The 25,575-nt window shown below is 49.9% G+C and overlaps 1 protein-coding gene across 2 annotated transcripts in view; it reads left to right on the top strand.

The window, feature by feature from the left end:
• Positions 1 to 12,670: 12,670 nt before the first annotated feature.
• Positions 12,671 to 25,575, top strand: part of PIP4P2 (phosphatidylinositol-4,5-bisphosphate 4-phosphatase 2) — a 135,810-nt gene continuing 122,905 nt past the window's right edge. The window contains exon 1 of one of the 2 annotated variants that reach the window (XM_063924087.1): positions 12,671 to 12,901. In XM_063924087.1, the coding sequence (XP_063780157.1) occupies positions 12,799 to 12,901 (103 nt within the window). In that variant the 5' untranslated portion in view covers positions 12,671 to 12,798. Of the gene's footprint in view, positions 12,902 to 13,044; positions 13,483 to 25,575 lie in introns of those variants that run through there. The other variant, XM_063924086.1, reaches the window with a different exon arrangement.

The raw sequence follows: 25,575 nt of genomic DNA, 5'->3' as shown, positions 1-25,575 counted from the left end.
AGCCGGAAGCAAGGCCGCATCAATGGGCCGCCTCCTATCAGGCGGCGTTGGCGCCACGCACGCCCATCCCTTCATCGCCTTAAGCAGAATCCCGCTCTTTGTCACGTCAGGGACACCCTTGATTTTGTTAAAGAACGAAATACCAGCCAAGTACCGGGATACCACCGCTCTGGACCTACCCGTAACAAACAACTGCCAAATAAAAGAAAGCATCAACCGATGCCCGCTCTTACCTTGTTGACTTCGTCCTTGAACAAACTCCTCCCACTCGCTCCAAGCTTGTCCGTAAGCCTTGAGCGTGTTCGGAGCGACTGACCGCATCGCTAGACCCTCCAGTCCGGCCCAATCACCTGCCAGACATAACCGGGACATTGAAACCCTTGCTCATCGGCTTCGGGTGCCAACAAACAAAACCTCTCCCACTGACCTCGTGACAACGCGTCGGCAATTCCGTTCTCCAGACCAGGCACATGCTGCACGCGGAACCACACATTCCTATGCAAGCATGTCAACAGCAACTGCCCCAGCACCCTCAGGACCACCAGCGACTTCGCCCTCTGGTTATTTATCGCATGCACCAAGCCCAGATTGTCACATCTAAACAGGATGCTGCGATGTGCCAGACGATAGCCCCAAACCTCCAGCGCCACCATAATGGGGAAAAGCTCCAGCAGCAAAAGGTCCTTAGTTAAACACTCGCGATGCCATTCCGCCGGCCACAAAGCCGCGCACCAAGATCCCTCAAGGTAGCAACCGAACCCGGAGGAACCCGCCGCGTCGATAAACAGCTGCAGCCCAGCGCTGTTGAGGCCTGCCATATACACACCCCGTTGAAGTCCTCCAGGAACGAGGCCCATACGGCCAAATCCCTCTTAATCTCGGAGGACAAGCGTACGAAATGATGCGGCCTGGCACACCCCGCAGTCGCCCTTTCCAGCTTCCGGCAGAAAACCCTGCCCATCGGGATTACCCGACAAGCAAAGTTCAAAAGGCCCAGCAAGGACTGCGCCTGCCGCAGCGTGACTTTGCGCGACCTTACGAACCGGCAGATAGCCTCGCGGAGCTTCGCAACCTTGTCCGGAGGCAGTCGACACGATCCCGCCACCGTGTCGATTTCTATCCCCAAGAATGACAAACAGGAGACCGGCCCCTCCGTTTTATCCTCGGCCACAGGAACTCCAAAGTGAAAAAACAGAGCTCGGATGCTGAACAGCAAGTCGCCACAGCGTGGCGAATTCGCCGGACCCACACACAGGAAATCATCGAGGTAATGGGCGACTCCGTGACCCCCTGATGAAGACTCCATGCACCAATGTAGGAATGTGCTAAACCGTTTGAAAAACGTGCAGGAAACGGAACATCCCATCGGCAAACATTTGTCGATGAAATACTCCGCTCCAATCCGAAAACCCATAAAACGGAATGAGTCCGGATGCAACGGCAGCAACCGAAACGCGGATTCCACATCGATCTTAGCCATCAGGGCTCCAGGGCCGTAAATACGGACCAACTCTAGCGCCTCGTCAAACGACTGATACACCACCGAGCAATGAGCCGGCGGTATCGCGTCGTTGACCGACGACCCCGACGGGTAAGAAAGATGCTGAATGAGCCTAAAAGCACCTGGAGTCTTCTTGGGAACTACCCCCACTGGGGAGATGAACAAGTCATCCACCGGGGGTGAGCTAAACGGTCCCTCCATCCTACCCAGCCGTACCTCCTTATCCACTTTCTCCCGCAGAACCGACGGCAAGGCACGAGCAGACTGGAGATTCCGTTGGGCCCGGACCGAAACCTTGCTCGCAACAGGCAAGCGAAAACCAAATTGAAAACCGTGAAACAAAAACTGAGCGTCCGCCTTATTCGGATACCAATCCAACCACTTGGCCATTGTATCCAAATTAATTGGCGTTGGTGCCCTGCGGAGCGCCCCCGCTCGCGCCCGGTCTTGGGTAACTTTGCTTACCCCGCGCACCCTGGCGACTGCCTTTAAAACAGATAGAGGCTGGGTGGGAGCCGCCACATTGCAAGCACAAATGTCGAAACCGACACTGCTTGCCGAAGGAACAGGACGCATTGTTAAATGCGAAGCACTTCCCTTTTGCGGCGGCCTGCCCCCCCCCCCCCCCCACGGACGGCCGACCTACCTGTCTTGCCCGATCCGCCGTCCGCGCCGGTCCCTTGGGCGGACGACCCTGCGCGATGCCCGTCCGCCCCCGGATACCGGGGCTCCCTAGCGGGTTGAGAAGCCCGGGTGACCTGGAGCCAGACTTCCACGTCCTTGCAACCAAAGTCAATCACCTGCAAGCAGTCCTGTTTTTCCCGGAATTTCTCGTCATACATCTGCCATTCGATGCCTGACGATGTGCGCTGCATATCATGAATTAAATGCAGGTATCTATTGACGTTCATATGTTCGTCAGGCCTATCTTCTAGGTAACAAGCCGCGAAGACGCAAAAACCGATGCCCTTCTTCGCTGACGCTAACTTATAGTCCTTCTTTGCGTCCTTCATCAAGACGAACATATCAACGTAATCGCCCCTGCATATCTTCCTACGGCAGCTATTCCGCAGTCCCCGCATCACGGCAGTGTAATCGCAGTGGACTACCCCAGGCAAATCGCGGCGCTTCTTGGCCCTGCGAGCGTCCTCGCTAAGCCGCTTACGTCTCTTCCGCCTCTCCTGCTGCCCCGCCGCCCTCTTGGCGTATTTCGTTGCGCGCTTTTTCGCCCTAGTCGTGCTACTGACTTCGGACGCCGGCGATGACAGGGAAGAAGAAGAGGAAGAGCTGCAAGAACTAGAGCGCGTGCTGGAGCCCGACACCGACTGCTCAACCTCACCTGATGCTGTCGACTGCTCGGACAGGGAATCCTCCGGTGTGGCAAATGCGACATCCTCTTCCTCGCTCCCCACCATCTCAACTTCGCCGCGATCACCTGAGGAAGAAGACGGAGCAAAGGACCCAGAAACCATTCGAGGCGCATGCCTAGCACCCCGGGGTGAAGGCGTCCCCACTTCGCGCCCTTGCTCGTCCCGGACGGAACGACGACCTAGCTGCGCCGCGGCCGCCCCCAGCTCGCGGCAAGCGCGAGCAACTCGCTGCGCCGCCGACCCTGGCCGCGCACCGGACCCGCTTGCTACTGCGTGCGCGCCGGAACACCCTGCCACCCCCGGGGATGCGGCAGCGGGCAGCGGACCCAATGCCGCCACCACCGTTGACAGGGCCGACGCCAGCGTTCCGGAGGGGTCCTGACCACCCCAAAACTCACTGCCGGCACCCGCGGGAGCCCCAGCAGATGCCGGCGCGCGCCTCCCTGCCCGTCGCCCGACAGGCGCCAACAGAGGGCCCGATGCCCGAAGCCAAGACTGGCCCGATGGGGAACCGGCAGCGCCCCTGACCACCAGCGGCCCGGCCCCCCACCAGTCACTGCTCCCCCCCAGTGCCTACCTTTCAGTGCCAGCGCTGCCTCCACTGTCTGACCCCCTGCGTGCGTCCTCCCCCCGCAGGCCGGAGCTCCCTCCGCCCGCTGGGAGGGCGCCGCGGCGGGACTCCCCGCTGCCCTGCTCGCTTCTGTTGCGCCCCCCCCCCGCCGCCGCTCCCCGCCGGACTCCGGCTGCAAGGGAGGCAGCAGGGGAGACAAGGACACCAGCGAACGGCGACACCTGTGGAGAGCGGGGTGCGCGCACGCGGCCCTCCGCTTCCCGCTACTAACCCTCCGTCCGTGCCTGCAGGGAGAACTGTCGGACGAGACCCCGCGACAGGCCTCGTCCGACTTGCCACCGCCGCCCGCCCGCTCAGCCCCCCTCGCCTGGCACCGCCTCGCGGCCGCGACAAGGGGGAAGAGAAGGGGGACAAAACTGCAGCCTCCGTCGGCCGCCCACCTCGGCGCGCGGGCGCCCGAAGGCGGCACCAAAGCCGCCAACACTGCACCCGGAGGTGAGGGCCGATGCCCGTCTACCTCCGGGCATCCTGCCTGTGCCCCCAGCCCTCCCCGCCGCCCGCGCCCGGCCGACAAGACCGGCCCGGAACCCAGCGGCAATGAGGACCGGGTCCGCCGCGCCCCGTCCACACCAGCGCCCGCGAAGGCCCCAGAAGACGGGAACCCGTCAACAGTGCCAGCCAGCCCGTCCTCAGGCCCAGACCCACCGCCTGATGAGCGGTAACGGGCTGGGGTCCCGGCGGCACGGCGAGGACGAGATGCGGCCATCACAGACAGGGGATACGTTGAAGGGAAGTGGCTTTAATAAATGAAGCTAGAGCAAACAAGGCAGAGGATAACTTTGAAGAAAACTGTGGAGACTCTGCTATGCAGCACTCACCAAGGCAATTCAGCAGCAAGAGAGACCAAGCTGGCCTAGCATTCCCTATATATATTAACCCTCCCCTTTTTCCATGGGCTGTACTTTCCTCACAGCTAGGTCCACCCCTCACAGGAGGTTTAACTCTCTCCATTCCTATGTAGTCATTTCGCTCTCCTTAGATCAGATAAGCTTTTTGCTCGCCTGTTATGGAACAGTTTCTGTTTCGCCTGTTGACGTTCCTTACTCAGTCTGACCAACGCTGAGTTATGTGTATTAAGAAGTTCATCATGTATCGGGAGATTTGCTCTAATCCTCCTTCCCATCAGCATTTGTGCAGGAGAAAGTCCATTCTGTAAAGGTGTACTGCGGTAGATTAAAAGACTTTTGTAGAAATCTTCTTTACCTTCTTGAGCTTTTTTCATGAGACCCTTTACAGTTTTTACTGAACTTTCCACCAGTGGCGTCACAAGGGGGGGGGCGGGGGGAGCGGCCCGCTCCCGGGTGTCACCCGCCGAGGGGTGACACCAAAATGCCGGCTCCTGCTCAGTGGCAGGAGCCAAGTGCTGCACTGTTACATTATGTGCAGCACTCGGCTCCTGTCACTGTGTAGGAGCCAGCGCTGCAGGTACAGCACTCCCCGGCAAGCAGCCCGCACCTCCCGAACCCCACCAGTAACTAAAGAAAACGGGTGTCAGTCGTGACACGAAGCCCCGCCCATCAAAACCACGCCCCTCCGCAAAGCCACACCCCCTTTCCGGACCCTCAAATGACAAAAATGGGCGCTGGGCCGTGAAGCCCCGCCCCTTCCAGTGAAGCTCCACCCCCTTTTCCTTGCTGCCGCACCGGGTGTCCAGGAGGTAAGTGATGCCTCTGCTTTCCACCAACCCATTTGAGCGTGGATAGTGGGGACTTGACGTAATATGGACAAATTCCAACTCATCAGCAAATTGTCTAAATTCAGCACTGGAAAACTGAGGACCATTGTCAGTGAATACTTCCATAGGAACACCATGCCTTGCAAAGATTGACTTCATGCAATTGATTACGGCTTTACTAGTAGTTGTATGTAGTGTCTTCACCTCAGGGTAGTTAGAGTAATAATCAGTCATGACAATGTACGTTTTCCCATTACAATCAAACAAATCTGCGCCAACTTCCTGGTATGGTCTCTCTGGCACTGCGTGAGGACTCAGTGACTCGACTTGTTGTTTCGGTCTATACGTAAGACATAATTCACATGCAGCTGTAGTATGTGCTATGTCTTGGTTCATTCTTGGCCAATACATAACTTCACGTGCTCTCCGCTTACATTTTTCTTCTCCTAAGTGGCCTTCATGTATCTTGCACAGCATAGTTTTTCTTAGTCGTGCAGGTATTACAAACCTATTGCCTTTGTAAATAATACCATCGACAACTGTAAGGTCACTGCGGTACATCCAATAATCATGGATAGACAGCGGGCACGCATGTTTTTCTGCTGGCCAACCTTTCAGAATGATATCTTTCAACACTTTCATTGTGTCATCTGTCTCAGTTTCTTTCCTAATCTGTTCTTGTCTTGCAAGAGACACTGGTAGAGAAGCTATGATCAAATTAACATAGGCTTCTATCTCTTCATCCATCAGACTTTTGGAACCTTCATCTTTGTCCACAGCACGAGAAAGTGTATCAGCAATGTACATGTATTTTCTGCATCATATTTCTGTAGTCTGATAAGCATTTGTTGAATTTTCATGGGACAGTCATGTAATGATTTAGTCATGATAGCTACCAATGGCTTTTGGTCAGTTTCCACTGTAAATGTTTGACCATACACAAACTGATGAAATCGCTCACATGCATATGTGATGGCTAGAAGTTCTTTTTCTATCTGAGCATACCTTGTTTCAGCACTTGTTAGTGCTCTTGATGCATAGATTACTGGTTGCCATGTATCCTCATGTTCTTGTAACAGCACTGAGCCTAGGCCAAATTGAGCCTAGGCCAAATTGCGAAGCATCTGCAGAAATTCTTATTCTTTTCGCAGGATCAAAGAATTTTAGCACTGGTTGCTCTGTAATGATCTGTTTCAAGTTTTGCCAACTTTCTTCTTGTTCATGTGACCACATCCACTCGTTATCTTTGTCCAACAACCATCTAAGAGAGGCTGTTCGTTCAGAGAGTTGAGAAATAAACTTTCCTAAGTAAGTAATCATTCCTAGGAATCTTCTGACGTCGTCTTTGTTGTTAGGACGTTCCATGTTCACTATGGCTGATATTTTCCTTGGGTCTGGTTTTACACCTTGATCCGAGACCACGTCGCCCATAAAGGTAACTGTATTTACGCCAAATTCACATTTGTCCTTGTTTAGCTTTAGATTCACTTTCTTGACTAGTTCCATTACTTGTCTCAATCTAGAATCATGTTCTTCCTTTGTAGATCCCCAGACAATAATGTCATCCATCATTGTTTCAACACCTGGAATATGTTCAAAAATCATGTGTATCTTTTTGTGATATAATTCTGGAGCAGACAATATTCCATATAGTAGTCGAAGAAATCTGTATCGACCTTCTGGTGTATTAAATATACAAAGCTTTGAGCTGGCCTCATCTAGCTTCATTTGCCAGAATCCTGAAGATGCGTCCAATTTACTGAACCATTTTGCTCTCGCAAATTGCGACATGATTTCATCTCTGGTTGGTAGTTTGAAATGTTCTTGTTTAATAGCTTTGTTTAAATCTCTGGGGTCTAGACATATTCAGAGTTGTCCATTTTTCTTTTCAACAATTACTAAGGAGCTTACCCATTCAGTAGGCTCATCAACTTTCTGTATCACACCCAAGGCTTCCATGCGATTTAACTCTTGTTTCAGTTTTTCTCTCAGCGCAAACGGCACTTTTCTACAGGGGTGTATCACTGAAAAAACTTGCGTATCTATATTTATTTTATGCTCTCCAGGCAAACAACCTAGACCTTCAAACAAGTCTCTGTATTCTGTAAACATCGATTTGCAGTCATCTTCTACTTGTGATGTCACCATAAAAACTTTCTTTAGCAAGCTTAGTTTCTCACAGGAACTTAATCCTAGAATCGGTTGCACATTTTTATCCATAATCAGTAGAGATGTTTTAAACTGTTGTCCCTTATATTTCAGTGTCACTAAGCATGTACCTTTCACAGGAATTTCCTCCCCAGTGTACCCTGTAACTTTCACTTTGGCTGGGAGAATTTTAGGTTTTACTCTAAAAGTCTTATAGTCTTAAAATGATATTAAATGTACCTGCGCACCAGTATCAAGCTTAAAGGGAATGACAATCTCGTTCACAGTTAAAGGGACAATCCATTCTTTCTTATCTGCACTGCAAAGTTCAATGCAATCCACAAATAATTCATCTGTTTAACAGCATGCACTTTGGTTGTTTTACTTTTAATTTTACAGCATTTGGCAAAGTGATTAAGTCTACCACATTTCATGCAGGTTTTACCATAAGCAGGGCACATTTTAGGATTGTGAGCATTTCCACATCTACTACACATTTCTTTATTAGACTGTGGATTAGACTGCTTCATTCTTGAGAATGGAGGTTTGCATGGCTCTGTTTTCTGCACTACATGGACAGCAGCATCAACTTCCTTGTGTAACTTTTTGGCTTGAAATCTAGTTATTTCTGCAGATCTACACATAGTCACTGCCTTTTCTAGTGTTAGGTCTTGCTCTCTCAGTAATCTCTCTCTGAGTCCATTATCAGGTATTCCACAGACAATACGATCTCTAATCAGTGAATCCTTTAAATCACCAAATTCACAGGTTTTACTGAGTGATTGCAGCTCTGTAACATACTGATCAAATCCATCTACAGACTTCTGATCACATGTGAAAAACTTATATCTTTCATATGTCACATTTTTCCTTGGCACAAAGTAATCTTCAAACTTTTGCGTTATAGAAGATAGCACCATATTCTGCCCCTCAGCAAACTGAAAACTATTATAAATGTCCAGCACATCCTCTCCTATCACATGGAGGAAAATGGATGCCTTAGTTTTGTCAGACTCTGTATCAGTTCCACATGCAGCAAGATATATATTAAACCTTTGCTTAAATCTTTTCCAGTTTTCAGACAAGTTACCAGACATCAGCATGCCGGTTGGAGGAGCTAGTTTATCCATGGTTACTCACTGTTTGAAGATAGGAGCACACGGCAGGTTTTCCAGACACTGAGTATCCCAGCCACAGACTTCTGCAAGATTCTTTCACACTCTGAGAGCACTAGCAGTCCAAGTTACACTTCTTCTGACACCATGTTTTGTTCACACGTTTGTAAATCCAGTCTTCAGGACACAGAGACAAGCGAGTTCACTGCTGTGCTGTTTATTCCCTCCAACTCCAGGCACACTGCACACTGGACCACCCACTTCCCAGCATTCCCCTGGTCCCAGGGACCATCACTAAAGATTCAGGCTTACACCTATTAGTAAGGGAGTGTCTACAAATATTAATACACTAACATCACATATGGGTTCTATTTACTATGCCTTGGAGAGAGATAAAGGGGAAGGAGTGTAGAGAGATAAAGTAGACGGGGATAAAGTATCAGCCAATCAGCTCCCAACTGTCATTTTTCAAAGACATTGCTATTAGGAGCTAACTTTACCTCTATCCACTTTATCTATCTCCAAGGCTTAGCAAATAGATCCCTTAAAATCTGTCACTTTAGCTCTCTCCATGGTTAAGTAAATTGACCCGTAAATTAGTGCTGTTGCCTTTTACTTTTTTAATATATATTTTAGAATTTTTTATGGGGACTGTAGAATCAGCTTGAGAGGTTGCAATATTGTGTTGCTCATATTATGGCAATAAGGTTACCAGTTTTTCATGTACCGTATTTGCCGGCGTATAAGACGACTTTTTCCCCCTGAAAAACATGCCTCCAAGCGGGGGGTCGTCTTATACGCCGGGCGGGAAGTCGTCTTATACACCCGGTGCGGGAAGTCGCGAAACAGGGGCGTGGCCTAGCATAAGGGGGCGTGGCCTCACGAGCGGACCCCCGTTTTCAGCAATCCAGGGGGTTAAGAAGATGATGTTGGCTGCCCCCCCCCCACTTCCCCCGTGAAGTGCCTCTATCTCACCTGTGTGAGTGTACGGTGAGTGTACGGCGCTGCCGGCGGGTGAAGCTGTGTGAAGTCCGGCTCCTACACAGGGACAGGAGCCAGGTGCTGCACGTATTGTTACAGTGCAGCACCCGGCTCATGTCACTGAGCAGGAGCCGACATTCAGCAGTGACAGGCGGTTAGGCAGGGAGGACAGCGGACAGCGGCAGCACTGACATGTCTCTTACAGTATAAGAGATTTGGAGTATCATGGTATGCATAAGAAGGGGGGGGGGGACAGCGGCCTAGGCAGGGGGGACAGCGGCAGCACTGCAGGGAAGCTGCAGGTGAGGGGGGCTTACAACTTTATGTGGTGGGTTAATACTGGTACTACAGGTATCCATAATATGGATTCAAGGGCGGACCAGACAGCTGCTAGTGACAGGGAGACGGCAGGGGTAGTCTTATATGGCGAGTACATAACAAACTCTATGTTTTGAGTGGAAATGTTGGGGGGTCGTCTTATACGCCCAGTCGTCTTATACGCCGGCAAATACGGTAGTTAAAGGAAACCTCTGGAGCAAATCAACATTTTTAATCATCCATATGGCTTATGCACTCTTCAATAGTCAACACGGCCGGTGTCGCATGGCTAAAGAAAATGGTGGTCATTCTGAGTTGATTGCTCGCTAGCAGATTTTAGCAGCCATGCAATCACTATGCCGCCTCCCACTGGGAGTGTATTTTAACTTAGCAGAAGTGCGAACGAAAGGATCGCAGAGCGGCGGCAGAGTTTTTTTGTGTAATTTTAGAGTAGCTCAATACCTACTCAGCGCTTGCGATGACTTCAGACTGTTCAGTTCCTGTTTTGACGTCACAAACATGTCCTGCGTTCGCCCAGCCACGCCTGCGTTTTCCCTGGCACGCCTGCGTTTCTTCGAACACTGCCTGAAAACAGTCAGTTGACACCCAGAAACGCCCTCTTCCTGTCAATCACTCTGCGGCCAGCAGTGCGACTGAAATGCTTCGCACTACATCGTTCGTTGTAATACTACTTCGCGCGTGCGCATTGCGCCGCATACGCATGCACAGAAGTGCCTTTTTTTGCCTCATCGCTGCACAGCGAACGAATGCAGCTAGCGATCAACTCGGAATGACCCCCAATATCAATATCAAGTCTATTAATCAATAGGTTAAAGCATAAGATGCTGAAGATACTTAACATAAATACCTGCCCAGTACAGCCATTACCATAACTGTCTATGGGGATAACAAACTGTAATTTACAAAACTCCAAAAAGCTTAGTATTTCATAGCTTGGCCCTGATTGCTAACACCATCCTTAGAAGACATTAGAGGCTCATATTCATCGTCCCTCGCCGGAAGCCTTTACTTGTGCATGGCGAGATGACCACACATGCACAGAAGATAAGTGGATAAAAGTGATAGTGTAAGCTAGCTATCACTTGTCATTTCTTGTTGGGAACTGGCTCTTCTATAAGCTTCTGTACTAGCAATTTTCCTCAAAAGCCCCAAAAAGACATTGCTTATCTGCTGACTCTAACTTCAAGTGGGTCACGTGGTTGTGGTTTAAGAGTAAGGGCGCCCCTAGACACAACAGTAAAGGCCACCCCCCAACTCACAATTTTATAACTTGCATTGTTTGGGTATAAGCCCTCACTTGGCAATTGTCACATTAATATAATCTAATAATAAAACGATTGTTTTTATGTATACATATATATGAAGTAGGACAGCCTCCTTGGGTAGCCCGTGCATGTGCTACCCATACATACTCCACTCAAGATAACATACGGTGCAGTACAGTGGAAATATTTTGTAGTTACTTGGAAATTTCAGACTGACAGTAATAAGACAAGTGTCCATGTGCCACCCCCAGCAAGTGGCACCCCTAGGCACGTGCCTAATGGGAAATTCACCACTGCCATAGGGTTGCAAAAATAAAACGGCAGAGCCATTATCATTGGATCGGAGACATCGAGGGTTGCCAACCAATTGGTTTTTACGTCGGACATCCCTAAATCACGGTACTGCTAGTAAAGTGCGGAATGGAAATAACGGATTAGAATTCCGCTATTGTGGATTTACCATTTAAACATTTTGCTAAGAAGCACAGTCATTTGTGATAGACCAGGAAGGTATCAACATGTAACACAAGCAGGGCTGGTTCTAGACCCTTCGGCGGCCCGGGCGGGAAATGGGGGTGTGGCTTCATACAGGGGGCGTGGTCAGTTACGCCCCCTGTACAGTGGAGTAGCGCCGCTGAAAAAAAAACCCAAATACTTACTATCCCCGCTCCCGACCGCTGCAGATCTCCGCCGGTGCCGCTCCTTTCCTTGGATGACAGACACTAGAGGTCAATTATGACCCCTAGCGTCTGTCAGTCCCACAATGCTGTGCGGTGCGCGATGACGTCATCACGCACCGCATAGCAAAGGTCCTCTACACGAAGGGAAACTAGACTCGTAGCGTCTAGTTTCCCTTCACAGCGGGGGACAGCGGGGGACACAGCGGGCAGCGGGGGGCACAGAGTAGCGGATCTTGCCATGGTGCGGCGCCCACCGGAAGGCGGCGCCCTGGGCAAAAGTCCTGCTTGCCCGTGGCAAGATCCGTTACTGAACACAAGGCATTATTTGTACCATGCTACACGGGTTCAGTATGATTTACCGGTGGCCGGGATGCCGGCCACCAGTATGCTGGCAGTGGGGCTTGCGGGCTCGCTGCGCTTGCCACGTTGCAGGCTCGGTGGCACGCCACAGGTTCTATTCCCACTCTATGGGTGTCGTGGACACCCACGAATGGGAATAGTCCTGTTGCGCCGGCATTCCATCTGCCAGCATTGTCAGCTGTAGGGATTCCGGCGACAGTATCCTGAACGCCAGCATTCCGATAGCCAGCAAATTAAACGTATTACCTGAAACACAGCCTGATGCATACCCTCCAACATTTCACACATAAAAATCGGTACAAATTAGAAAAAGGAGCGTGACCACGGGTAAAGGGGGGCGTTGCCACGCCCCTTTCCTATACTTTCAATGGAATTTTGGAGAGCCAAAAATCGGTACATACCATAAAAAAAAGGTACCGTACCTATTAAAAATTTACAGTTGGAGGGTATGCCTGATTGGAAACATGGACAATGTTCCTGGGTTATGAAGCACATACAGATATATAACATCAGACTGATGGTGACTGAGGATGCATGGGGTAGTAGTGTGCCTATAGCAGAAGTTCCTGGCTGTCGCCTGTATTATGCCAGCAGCTCAGTGAGGGGTCCGCCATGTCTCCTCCCCCCTCCTCCTCCCTGATTACCAGCCCTCTGACATGTACAATGTGACCGGAGCTGGGCTGCCTCCTTCCTTCCCTCCCTCCCCTCTGCTGGAGCTGCAGCTGCTGCAGTCATGGCTGCTGATGGGATGGACGAGCGCTCTCCTCTCATCTCTCCTCATTCCGGCAATGTCACCCCCACCGCGCCCCCCTACATCCAGGAGAGCCACCTGCGAGGTAAGCCCGGGCTGGGGGCCAGGAGCCGGCCCTCCTGTGTCCTCTCCATGGAGGGGGTGGTGGCTGTGTCTAAGAGGCTCACTGCAGAGCCTCTGGCTGGGATTGCGTCTCCTGCGCTTTGTGTGACTGGGATGTGGAAGCATACTATGCAAAGTGTAATGTCCTGTGACTGGGTGCTGGTGCCCCGGGTCTGCCTGCTGCATAATGCCCAGTGCATGGTACAGGACCGGCAGCATAGAGCAGCATGTTCCCTGATCAGTGCATCTATGTGTTTCCTGCTGCACGTGTCTATTATCCACTACCTGCCCTCTCAGTGTTACCCACACCTGCCTGCCTGCCCAGGATCAGTGCTACCCACACCTGCCTGCCTGCCCGCCCGCCCAGGATCAGTGCTACCCACACCTGCCTGCCCAGGATCAGTGCTACCCACACCTGCCTGCCCAGGATCAGTGCTACCCACACCTGCCTACCCAGGATCAGTGCTACCCACACCTGCCTGCCTGGCCCCTCAGTGCTACCCACACCTGCCTGCCCAGGATCAGTGCTACCCACACCTGCCTGCCTGCCCAGGATCAGTCCAGGTAACAAGATTTACTAGGCTTTCCACAAGCACTCACATAGTTATACAGGGATCAGCTCCAATAAAATAATTGGTTGCGTGACGTGTATGTGTAGGTAGATATTAGTATTATATAAATGTGTGTATGAATATATTACACACACTTCATGACTAGTATCTTTTGTGGTGAGGGGGGGTTCAGTATTTGGAAAGTGTACTTTTCTTGATTACATTGATTTCCAAATGCTCCATTGCTTCCGTTATTCACACATCATCGCCGCTTATAATCTGACGTGTTTTTACCACTGTTACGTTTGAGAGCTGTTATTTGGAAATATGAGTGATGATCTGGCCATCAGAAATCTCTGTTATGCTCTAACTATAAAAACATTAGTCCTTAGGCTTGGTGCGGTTACAAAGGTTGTTTAATGCTGAAGTGGCTTCTAATATTGGGAATGATTGTACAATGTATGGTACACTTATAATCTACAGGCTATCCTAATAAACACTGAAACAATGACCTCTGAACTGACTTTATACTGCGATTACTTATAGAAGTTTGTCTAAAGGTCTGCACTACTATTGGGCGAAACTAGTCTGTTAGCTAGGGGCAGAGGCGGATTGGGCATAGGGTTCACAGGGAAGATTCCCGGTGGGCCTACGCACCCGTGGGGCCTGTTTTGTTTGAGGACATGTGGTCCTATTTATAGACATAATGAATAAGATGCAAAATAATTTGCATATATGAAAATTACTTTGCCACTTAGCCTGTGATTGCAAATGATCTAGTGCAGGGGTGTCAAAGACAAGGCCCGCGGGCCAAATCCGGCCAGCCAGACCTCGTCTGATGGCCCGCGGTGCCGCCGCCATGAAACCCCCTTCTCCCGAGTGCCCAGCTGGGGGGGGGCGGGGTTTCGCGGAATGACGCGATTGCGTCGTGACGTCACGGCGCAAACGCGTCATTCAACGAAACCCCGTCGGAGGAGGGAGAAGGGAGCCGCGCAGACGAGGAGGGAGAGGCGGCTGAAGAGCGGCGAGAACCGCTTCAAATGTAAGTCAGCCCCTCTCCCTTCCTCTCTTTCTCTCTCTCTCCCTCCTTCCACCACCTGCCACAATGTGTAAAATGGGGACCTGTACCTGCCGCTATGTGTAAAATGGGGACCTGTACCTGCCGCTATGTGTAAAATGGGGACCTGTGCCTGCCACAATGTGTAAAATGGGGACCTGTGCCTGCCACAATGTGTAAAATGGGGACCTGTGCCTGCCGCTATGTGTAAAATGGGGACCTGTGCCTGCCACAATGTGTAAAATGGGGACCTGTGCCTGCCACAATGTGTAAAATGGGGACCTGTGCCTGCCACAATGTGTAAAATGGGGACCTGTGCCTGCCACAATGTGTAAAATGGGGACCTGTGCCTGCCACAATGTGTAAAATGGGGACCTGTGCCTGCCACAATGTGTAAAATGGGGACCTGTGCCTGCCGCTATGTGTAAAATGGGGACCTGTGCCTGCCACAATGTGTAAAATGGGGACCTGTGCCTGCCACAATGTGTAAAATGGGGACCTGTGCCTGCCACAATGTGTAAAATGGGGACCTGTGCCTGCCGCTATGTGTAAAATGGGGACCTGTGCCTGCCACAATGTGTAAAATGGGGACCTGTGCCTGCCACAATGTGTAAAATGGGGACCTGTGCCTGCCACAATGTGTAAAATGGGGACCTGTGCCTGCCACAATGTGTAAAATGGGGACCTGTGCCTGCCACAATGTGTAAAATGGGGACCTGTGCCTGCCACAATGTGTAAAATGGGGACCTGTGCCTGCCACAATGTGTAAAATGGGGACCTGTGCCTGCCGCTATGTGTAAAATGGGGACCTGTGCCTGCCGCTATGTGTAAAATGGGGACCTGTGCCTGCCACAATGTGTAAAATGGGGACCTGTGCCTGCCGCAATGTGTAAAATGGGGACCTGTGCACTATAAAAGGGGGCACATGGCTGGGCACTATAAAAGGGGGCACATGGCTGGGCACTTTAAAAGGGGGCAGATGGCTGGGCACATATAAGGCAGGTGGAGCGGTAAATTTTGGATAGACCTACAGATACAACCGGCCCTTTGATGGGGACCAAACTGCTGATGCGGCCCCCGATGAATTTGAGTTTGACACCCCTGATCTAGTGTATGCTCTGTCTGCCTGCTTGGCTGACATATAAGATTGAGTGAATAGTGATTGGGATACGGTTGGTATAATAAGCAAGAAAATATATCTTTCTAAAGAATTATACAGTTTCCTAAATTCTGAAGGTGTATCATATACTGTGCTCATAATATTTAATTTTATTTCTTTTTAACTTCTCCCTTGAAGCTGGACATGCCAACTATCTGGGAAGTCTTGGAGGGGGGGGGGGGGGGGGGTGCTGCTGCCATGGCCCATGGCTAGATCTTACACCCCTGGTGCTGTCCATGTGGGGCCACTAGTACAAATTTTTCCAGGGCCGCTTTTTGTTCCCAATCCGCCCCTGGCTAGGGGGAATCTAGAACACGACATGATGTCACTCATTTAGGGGTAAATTTTACTAAGATGGGAGTCCTATTTAAAATAGGATGTTCTTCATAGCAACCAATCAGATTCCAGATATTATCCTTTAGAAGGTGCTAGATAAATGAAACGTAGAATCTGATTGGTTGCTATGGGCAACACCCCACCTAGAATAGAACACCCATCTTAGTAAATTGACCCATTAGTAGCGTTAGTGTCCCCTCAGTGACTGCACATAGAGAAACGGCCTGCAGCTTTGCACGTGTGAGGTGGTTGGCTGGGGGCATGGTGTTTGGCTTTGATCATGCAGACATGCAACAGCCCGAACACACACACCACCAGTCTGAGATAGGGATGCCCATTCGTGTGCTAACCATTAACGGTTTGCACCCATTGTTGGTTATCCCTGCAGTGGTAAAGGACAGGTGGCACGCCAATCAGCAAGAGGGTCTTGGCTTAGCGCTAGGGGCAGAGATAAGTACTGTTCCCTTCCAGGGGGGGGGGGATTCATTGCTGTCATACAGTCATCGATTGTGGAAGAAGAATCAACCTTCCTCCATCGATGGCAAATCATTGATGTCTGTTAACTATACATGGTTGATGGCCATCCCTATTCTAGAAGCAGAAGATGCCTTCACCACCTCCACCTAGGTTAAGAAGGGGAGGGGGTGCAACGCTCAAAGCAGTGGGAGGCTGGTACCACCAACGTTCCTCTGTCCCTGCCTATAAGTAATTAACGTGAAGCCCCAGAATAAACATACACAACACTCTTGAAAGAAAGCCATAAACAAATGCAGTTGAAATAATTGAACTGTGGTTTAAGAGCATTGACTGTAATTTTACTATGACGGTTCTACTACTTAGCCTCTCCGACTCAATTATCTTTTTGCCGGAGCGGCCCCTGTAACACATTACGTTTATTTTATACTTCCGGAAACAGTAAGATCTCAAGGCTCTTAATTATATCAGACCTGTCTGATTGATTATATGTTTCTACAAAAAGTGACAGCAGATTACTGGATCCATATTTTGCAATGCCACCATGTGCAGTTGGGGACTCTTTTGTCAGGTAGAATGTGACAGTGTGACTTTGTTTACACCTGTAAAGCGGGCGGACCTCTCACTTTTATGAAGTGGAGCAGTTTTTTTGGACTGAACCAATATTTAGTTCACTGGGGACGAGTAGTGTAATCCTAAAGGAGAAGAGGGATTAGTGCTGGGACTATACCAGGCATGAAGGTGAGAATATGGCCTGATTCCGAGTCACACTCAATGCTGCCAAAATCTATATGCCGGCCATATTCTTAGACATATCTGGGACTGCACAGGCCTTTGTCTGTTAGAGCATCTGTCATTACTCTTATCAGCACTTACTCCTACACCATGCTAGGTACAAGCGATAACACAAAATGGCATCCACTCACCATACGCACCACACAGAATGGAACCCTAGTGACAGGCCCACAAGATGGTTTTCTTCCGTGTGCATGCCCAGTTGTTGGCTGTTGCCACCCAGTAACACCCATTGGATGGAGAGAGATGACAGAGATGCATTTAACGCAGAATCACCAAACAGAGGGCGATCCAAGGTGCTCATTCCGAGTTGATCGTAGCTGTGCTAAATTTAGCACGGCTATGATCAGGCACTCAGACATGCAGGAGGACGCCCAGCACAGGACTAGTCCGCCCCTCATGTCAGTGCTGGCCTTCCCCTCTCCCGTCTCCCCCCTGCAGAAGTGCAAAAGCATCGCGGCCAGCGCAGCTCCTGCGGCTGGCCGGGAGAACCTCTTCGCTGCCCGGGTCGCAGCAGATGCCGCGGCCCGCCCCCCTCAACGGTTCGGCCATGCCTGCGTTGGCCTGACTGCGCCCTGTAAATGGTGGCTTAAAGCTGCCGTCCAGCCCCCTCCCGCCCAGCGACCGCCTCTGCCTGTCGGCCGTCTGGCATGCGCCGACGCACTGCGGTACCGGCGCATGTGCAGTACTGACCTGATCGTACCGCTGCGATAAACTGCAGCGTGCGATCAGGTCAGAATGACCCCCCAAGTGCGATAGTGAACATGTAGCTTAACTAACCGCATGTGGACCGGAATTGTGACTGTAGTGTTGATACATATCCTGAAAAAGAATTAGGGGTATATTCAATTAAAGTCTGATCCATTCCGACATGCATTTGTCGGAATGGATCCGACAAGGGCTATTCAATGAACGACCAAATCAGACTGTCTGATTTTTCCGTTCCCTCCCGTCTGTGCTGCTACTGTCAGCAACACTCAGTGCCGGCTGGGGAGCGCTGCCGGGAGAGAGGTGCCTGGCCTGGGGGATGTCAGAGCGGAGCCGTGTCTTCCACCGACCACGTCTCCAACTGCCCCCAACGGTAAGCACTCTCTCTCCCTCCTTTTCCCCGCTCCCCCGTCTCCTCACCTCAATCCGACTTTTTTAAAAGTCGGATGGAGGTTGTCGGAAATGGGGCCAAAATCCATGTGTTTTCTGACAAGTTGGGAATTCCTGACTTGTCAGAAAAAAACAGCCTATACTGAATAGGTTGGAAGCTGCCGTCTTTCCGACAAGACAGCAGCTTCCGACAGCAATTGAATACACCCCTTAGTGAGGTCATCATATATTTGTCAGTAAAAAAAATAGTGGCACATAAAGGGTGAGATGTATCATGGCTTGGAGAGAGATAAAGTGAGGAGAGAGAAAGTACCAACCAATATGCTTCTGTCATTTTTCAAACCCTACCTGTAAAATAGCAGTTAGAAGCTGATTGGTTGGTACTTTAACTAACATTTGATACTCCTCCAAAATGTGAGATTCTTTGTCAAACATGTGATTTGCCATTGCTGCTTATTATCAGTGTGGTTCCCGCTTCCATAATGACCTCAGTAGAAGTTTGTCAGCCAGACAAAATGGGTCATTTACTTTGGATGCAATGGACTATTTTGAACTTACTAATATTCTCTCTGAACTTTGCGTCGGCTGGTAAAAAAAATCTCCCCAACTTTACTGGGCCTATTTATTAAGAGGTGCCTAAGATCCAGTTAATTAATACTGTCATTGATATCAGGTGAGTTTACATGGTAATTTACTGTTGAAGTCATGACGTGGCTTCTCATCCGATAGGAGCTATTTCCAGCTATGTATTTTCCCTGTTGAAGGTTTTTACTGCACGTGCAGTTCAAGCTGCATCCTGAAGGTGGCGTTAGCTATTTGAGGTTAGCTTTTCAGGTCTAGATAAATTGGCTCAGACCGCAGTCCTAGTTGAGAATATTGGCTGAGGTCTTCTGCATAACTTAGCTGTATGCTGGAGATCTCTCTATCCCGGGGTGATCATAACACAGTGTGACATCTTGACTTGAATGATTGTCAGTCTGTGGTACTATAGTGATGGGTCCACTTTGGTAAAGGAAATACTTTATTAAAGGTTATAAGAAATAGAAACATAGAATTTGACGGCAGATAAGAACCACTTGGCCCATCTAGCTGCCCATTTTTTAAACTATTATTATCTCAAAATTTATTATATTGATGCACATTTAATAAGTATATACAATTGCCTATATAGCTGCCTGTTTGTTACAGCTACCAACAGGTAGGTAATTTCAGCCAGCAAGCCAGGTTTCCCTAGTAGTCAGGTGAGGATTTTCCTAGTGTTGATACATAAGATGGCTGATTCAGTATGTGTCACAGGGCTTAAACTCCAACCAAAATGGTGTGCCATGTGGGAACTAATACAGATGTGTTTACATACACCTATCCCAATATCGCACCAAATAGTGCCATTTGCACACCACAGACTTCGTGATTTAGCTGCGCCAGAGATTTTTTGACACAATATGCAGCTTATTCGCATCACTAAATGCGACAAAAGTACAATGCAGGGGCAGCCTGAATACTGATGGCGGCTTCTATGTGCGACTCAATAAGAGACGGATCCATTCCGAAATGCATTTGTCGGATTGGATCCGACAACCCCTATTTAAAGAGTGGCCAAATCCGACTGTTGGATTTGAGCCTAATCTGACTGTCGGATTTGCCCGCTGCTGCTTATGCTCTCCCCGGCGCCGCTCCCCTCACCCCGGACCGCAAGATCATCAGCTCGGCAGTGTGGATGGAGGAGGCGGCGGCAATGTCAGTCCGACTTTTTACAAAGTCGGATTGACATTGTCGGAAATGGAACCAAAACCTGTCGGTTTTGGTCCCCTTTCCGACAGAAGCACGCAGATTGGCGGCTGTTCCGCTGATCCACGTGCATTCTGAAAGCTTGTCGGAAAAAACGTGGCTGCATTCAATAGGTCGGAACCCCTTCCGACCTAAACCTGTCGGAAACTGCCGTCTTTCCGACAGATATTGACTACAACCCTTAGTCTTCTAATCTGGGTAAAAATGCAAAAGCTGAGTGGCAATACGAGCCATGTAACATAGAATTTGATGGCAGATTAAAACCACTTGGCCTATCTAGTCTGCCCATATACACACACAAACTAGGGTTCATTTTTGTTGGGAGTCAATTAACCTACCAGTGTATTTTTGGATTGTGGGAGGAAACCGGAGAACCCTGAGGAAACCCACGCAAGTACGGGGAAAATATACAAACTCCACACAGTTAGGGTCGTGGTGAGAATGGGACCCCTGACCTCAGTGCTGTGAGGCAGTAATGCTAACCATTACACCATCTGTACTGCCCCATGTAGTGTAATATTTATTCTTCGACTTTAGTACTTTTGTTGTAAAGGGATTGCTATAATCTAGTGCAGTGTTTCCCAACCTCGGTCCTCAAGGCACACTAACAGTCCTGGTTTTAGTGATGTCCAGGCTTGAACACAGGTGACTTAATTAGTAGCTCAGTTATTTTGATTTAACCATCTGTGCTGAAGCCTGGATATCACTAAAACCTGTACTGTTGGTGTGCCTTGAAGACCGCGGTTGGGAATGCCTGATCTAGGGTATCCGCTTCATAGGTCGTCTTGGTCAAAAGAGAGACCGGTTCAAATGGGCGATATTATAATGGTCGACACGTTGTTGTTGTTGTTGTTGTTGTTGTTGCTAATTGGGGTTACATATGGTTTAATGTTGTAAATGACGCACACAAAAACCTGTGAGGGGAGGGGAGGGGGGGGGGGGGTCAGGATTTGGCTGGGGGTAGTCAGGCTTCAGCTGGGGGTGGGTGGGGGGGTGGGGGGGGCGGATAGGATTTGGCTGGGGGGTAGTTAGGCTTAAGCTGCGGAGAGGGGGTGTTAGGCAGCACTGGGGAGGGGGGCTAGGTTTCGGCACTAATGGGGGAGGATTAGGGTGAAACTACAGAAGGGGGTGGGGGTAGGTTTAGGCACTGAGGAGGGAGGTCATGGGTGGGGGTGGTAGAATAACTTACCTCAACCCTGTTGGGATCGTGACCATTGAGTTGACAGCGTCAGTAATGAGACTGCCGGCATCATGTCGGTCTGGATTGCATGCTGACCCCGGGACCGTATTTAATGGATGCAAGTTGTACATTCAGACTAACGCACCTGTAAATCTGTTTGATATTTGGGCTCTCTGATATAATCTGACTATTCTGAGAGCTCTTTTTTTTCAGATGACACCAGCCTGTCTTCAGTCTTGATGGATTTTTAAAGAGCACCTGTCAGTACATGTATAGTTACATAAAACATGACTAATTGTTGCAGCTGATGCAGAAGATAAAGCTGTGTACATGAACTGATCATCTGATTTCAGCTACAAATTATTTTTGTCCATAAGACTTTTGTTGGCCAGAATGACGTAGTCCAGATATTTGGGCAGGAGAAGCTCAGACAGAACAGTGGCATACCCTCCAACTGTAACTCTTGGGGCGGTACAGAGTCCACGACACCCGTGGTGTGGGAATAGAACCTGTGGCGAGCCTGCAAGGGGCTTCGTTGCGCTCATTCCCCTGCCGGTATTCTGGCGGTTGGGATCCTAGCGTTGGTATTTTGACTGCCGGGTTTCCATACCCAACCACGGCTCCATTACAGGGCAGACATTGTGTGACAGCAAAGCACAGTGGGGCAGATGTATTAACCTGGAGAAGGCATAAGGAAGTGATAAAGCAGTGTTAAGTGCAAGGTGATAATGCACCAGCCAATCAGCTGCTGTTAATTTACATATGGGAGCTGGTTGGCTGGTGTGTTTTATCACCTTGCATTTATCACTGGTTTATCACTTCCTTATGCCTTCTCCAGGTTAATACATCTGCCCCAGTGTGTTTTCCATGAACGGGGTGCCTGTGGATGATGATTCATTTAGGATAGTGGACTTTTCTCTAACGTCCTAGAGGATGCTGGGACTCCGTAAGCACCATGGGGAATAGACGGGCTCCGCAGGAGACATGGGCACTTTAAGAAAGAACTGAATTCTGGGTGTGCACTGGCTCCTCCCTCTATGCCCCTCCTCCAGACCTCAGTTTTAGACTGTGCCCAGAGGAGCAGAGGAAGATGGGTGCACTGCAGGGAGCTCTCCTGAGTTTCCTGCTAAGAAAGCATTTTGTTAGGTTTTTTCTTATTTTCAGGGAGCTCTGCTGGCAACAGACTCCCTGCATTGAGGGACTGAGGAGAGAGGAGCAGACCTACTTAAATGATAGGCTCTACTTCTCGGCTACTGGACACCATTGGCTCCAGAGGGAGTGGAACACAGGTTCATCCTGGGCGTTCATCCCAGAGCCGCGCCGCCGTTCTCCTCACAGAGCCGGAAGAAACGAAGAAAGAAGACTACTGAGGCGGCAGAAGCCTTCGGGTGCTTCACTGAGGTAACGCACAGCACTGCAGCTGTGCGTCATTGCTCCCATACACCTCACACACTCCGGTCACTGTAAGGGTGCAGGGCGCAGAGGGGCGCCCTGGGCAGCAATAGAATACCTCTCCTATGGCAAATGACTATATGACTATATGTGGGCACTGTACATGTATATAAAATGGCCCCTGCCTTATTTTATTAAGTTTGAGCGGGACAGAAGCCCACCGCCGAGGGGGCGGGGTTTCTCCCTCAGCACTCACCAGCACCATTTTCTCTCCACAGCACCGCTGAGAGGAAGCTCCCCGGACTCTCCCCTGCTTGACACACGGTGAAAGAGGGTTTTAAAGTAGAGGGGGGGGGGGGGGGGGCACATATTTGCCGATTATACATTACAGCAGCGCTACTGGGTAAACATACTGTGTTTTTTTTCCTGGGTCATATAGCGCTGGGGTGTGTGCTGGCATACTCTCTCTCTGTCTCTCCAAAGGGCCTAGGGGGGAACCTGTCTTCAGATAAGTGATTCCCTGTGTGTATGGAGTGTCAGTACGCGTGTGTCGACATGTTTGACGATGAAGGCTCACCTAAGGAGGAGGGGGAGTGCATGGTTGTCAGGTCGCCGTCGGCAACGCCGACACTGGGCTGGGTGGATATGTGGAATGTCTTGAATGCAAATGTAAATTTATTGCATAAGAGGTTAGACAAGGCTGAGGCTAGGGAGCAGTCAGGTAGTCAGACCATGCCTGCCCCAGTGGCATCGGGACCTTCTGGGTCTCAAAAACGCACTGTGTCATTAATCTCCCAGATTAATGACACAGATACCGACACGGGCTCAGATTCTAGTGTCGACTATGAGGATGCAAAATTACAGCCAAAGGTGGCAAAAGGTATTCGTTACATGATTATTGCCATTAAAGAGGTTTTGCATATCACTGAAGAACCCCCTGTCCCTGACACGAGGATACACATGTATAAAGGGAAAAAGCCTGAGGTCGCTCTTCCGTCCTCATTTGAGCTAAGCGAATTGTGCGAAAAGGCTTGGGAATCTCCAGATAGGAGACTACAAGTTCCCAAAAGGATTCTTATGGCGTATCCCTTTCCGCAAAAGGACAGGATACGATGGGAATCTTCGCCTAAAGTAGACAAGGCGCTGACACGCTTGTCCAAGAAGGTGGCACTGCCTTCCCAGGATACAGCTACCCTCAAGGATCCTGGTGATCGTAAGCAGGAGGTTACCATGAAGTACATTTACACACATTCCGGTACTATTGTTAGACCGGCTATGGCATCGGCCTGGGTTTGTAGTGCTGTCGAAGCATGGACAGATTCCTTATCTACGGAGATTGACATTCTAATGACCCTAGAGCATATCAAAGATGCTGCTTTATATATGCGGTATGCTCAAAGAGACATTTGTTTACTAAGCTCCAGAATGAATGCTATGTCTATTTCTGCTAGGCGACCCTTGTGGACCCGACAGTAGACGGGGGATGCCGACTTAAATCGGCATATGGAGTCGTTGCCTTACGAGGGGGAGGAGTTGTTTGGAGAAGGCCTCTCGGACCTTGTCTCTACTGCTACGGCCGGTAAATCGAATTTCTTACCTTATGTTCCCCCGCAGCATACTAAGAAGGCACCTCATCAAATGCAGTCCTTTCGTTCAAATAAAAGCAAGAAGGTACGGGGATCGTCATTTCTTCCCAGAGGTAGAGGCAAGGGAAAAAAGCTGCACACAGCTAGTTCCCAGGAGCAGAAGTCCTCCCCTACGTCTGCAAAATCCACCGCATGACTCTGGGGCTTCCCTGGGGGAGTCAGCTCAAGTGGGGGCACGTCTTCGACTTGTCAGCCAAGTCTGGGTTCACTCACAGTTGGATCCCTGGGCAATAGAGATTGTTTCTCAGGGATACAGGCTGGAATTCGAAGAGGTGCCTCCTCCCCGGTTTTTCAAATCGGCTCTGCCAGCTTCTCCGTCAATGAGGGAGTTAGTGTTGACTGCAATTCAAAAATTGTATCTTCAACAGGTGATAATCAAAGTTCCTCTTCTCCAGCAAGGGAAGGGGTATTACTCAACCCTGTTTGTGGTCCCGAAACCGGACGGTTCGGTCAGACCCATTTTGAATCTAAAATCCCTAAACCTGTACTTGAAGAAGTTCAAGTTCAAAATGGAATCGCTCAGAGAGGTCGTCGCCAGCCTGGAGGGGGGGGGGGGGATTGGATGGTGACCCTGGACATAAAGGATGCATACCTTCATGTTCCGATTTTCCCTCCTCACCTGGCGTTCCTGAGATTTGCAGTACAGGACTGTCATTACCAATTTCAGACGTTGCCGTTTGGGCTTTCCACGGCCCCGAGAATTTTCACCAAGGTAATGGCGGAAATGATGGTGCTCCTGCGCAAGCAGGGTGTCACAATTATCCCATACTTGGATGATCTCCTCATAAAGGCGAGATCTCGGGAGAAGTTACTGGACTGCGTGTCACTGTCTGTGAAGGCGTTACAGCAGCACGGTTGGATTCTCAATCTTCCGAAGTCCCAACTGGTTCTTACAACGCGTCTGACCTTTTTGGGCCTGATTCTGGACACAGACCAGAAAAAGGTTTTTCTTCTGATGGAAAAGGCTCAGGAGCTCATGGCTCTGGTCAGGAACCTATTAAAGCCAAAAAAATGTTTCGGTGCATCACTGCACATGTGTCCTGGGGAAGATGGTGGCATCTTACGAGGCCATCCCCTTCGGCAGGTTCCATGCCAGGATTTTCAATGGGACCTACTGGACAAATGGTCCGGGTCTCATCTACACATGCATCAAAGGATCACGCTGTCTCCCAGAGCATCTC

This window comes from Pseudophryne corroboree, chromosome 5, assembly GCF_028390025.1.
Source record: "Pseudophryne corroboree isolate aPseCor3 chromosome 5, aPseCor3.hap2, whole genome shotgun sequence".
Classification (NCBI taxonomy): Eukaryota; Metazoa; Chordata; class Amphibia; order Anura; family Myobatrachidae; genus Pseudophryne; species Pseudophryne corroboree.
Note: the sequence above shows the minus strand (reverse complement) of the source record. Positions and strands in the feature narration are given on the sequence as shown.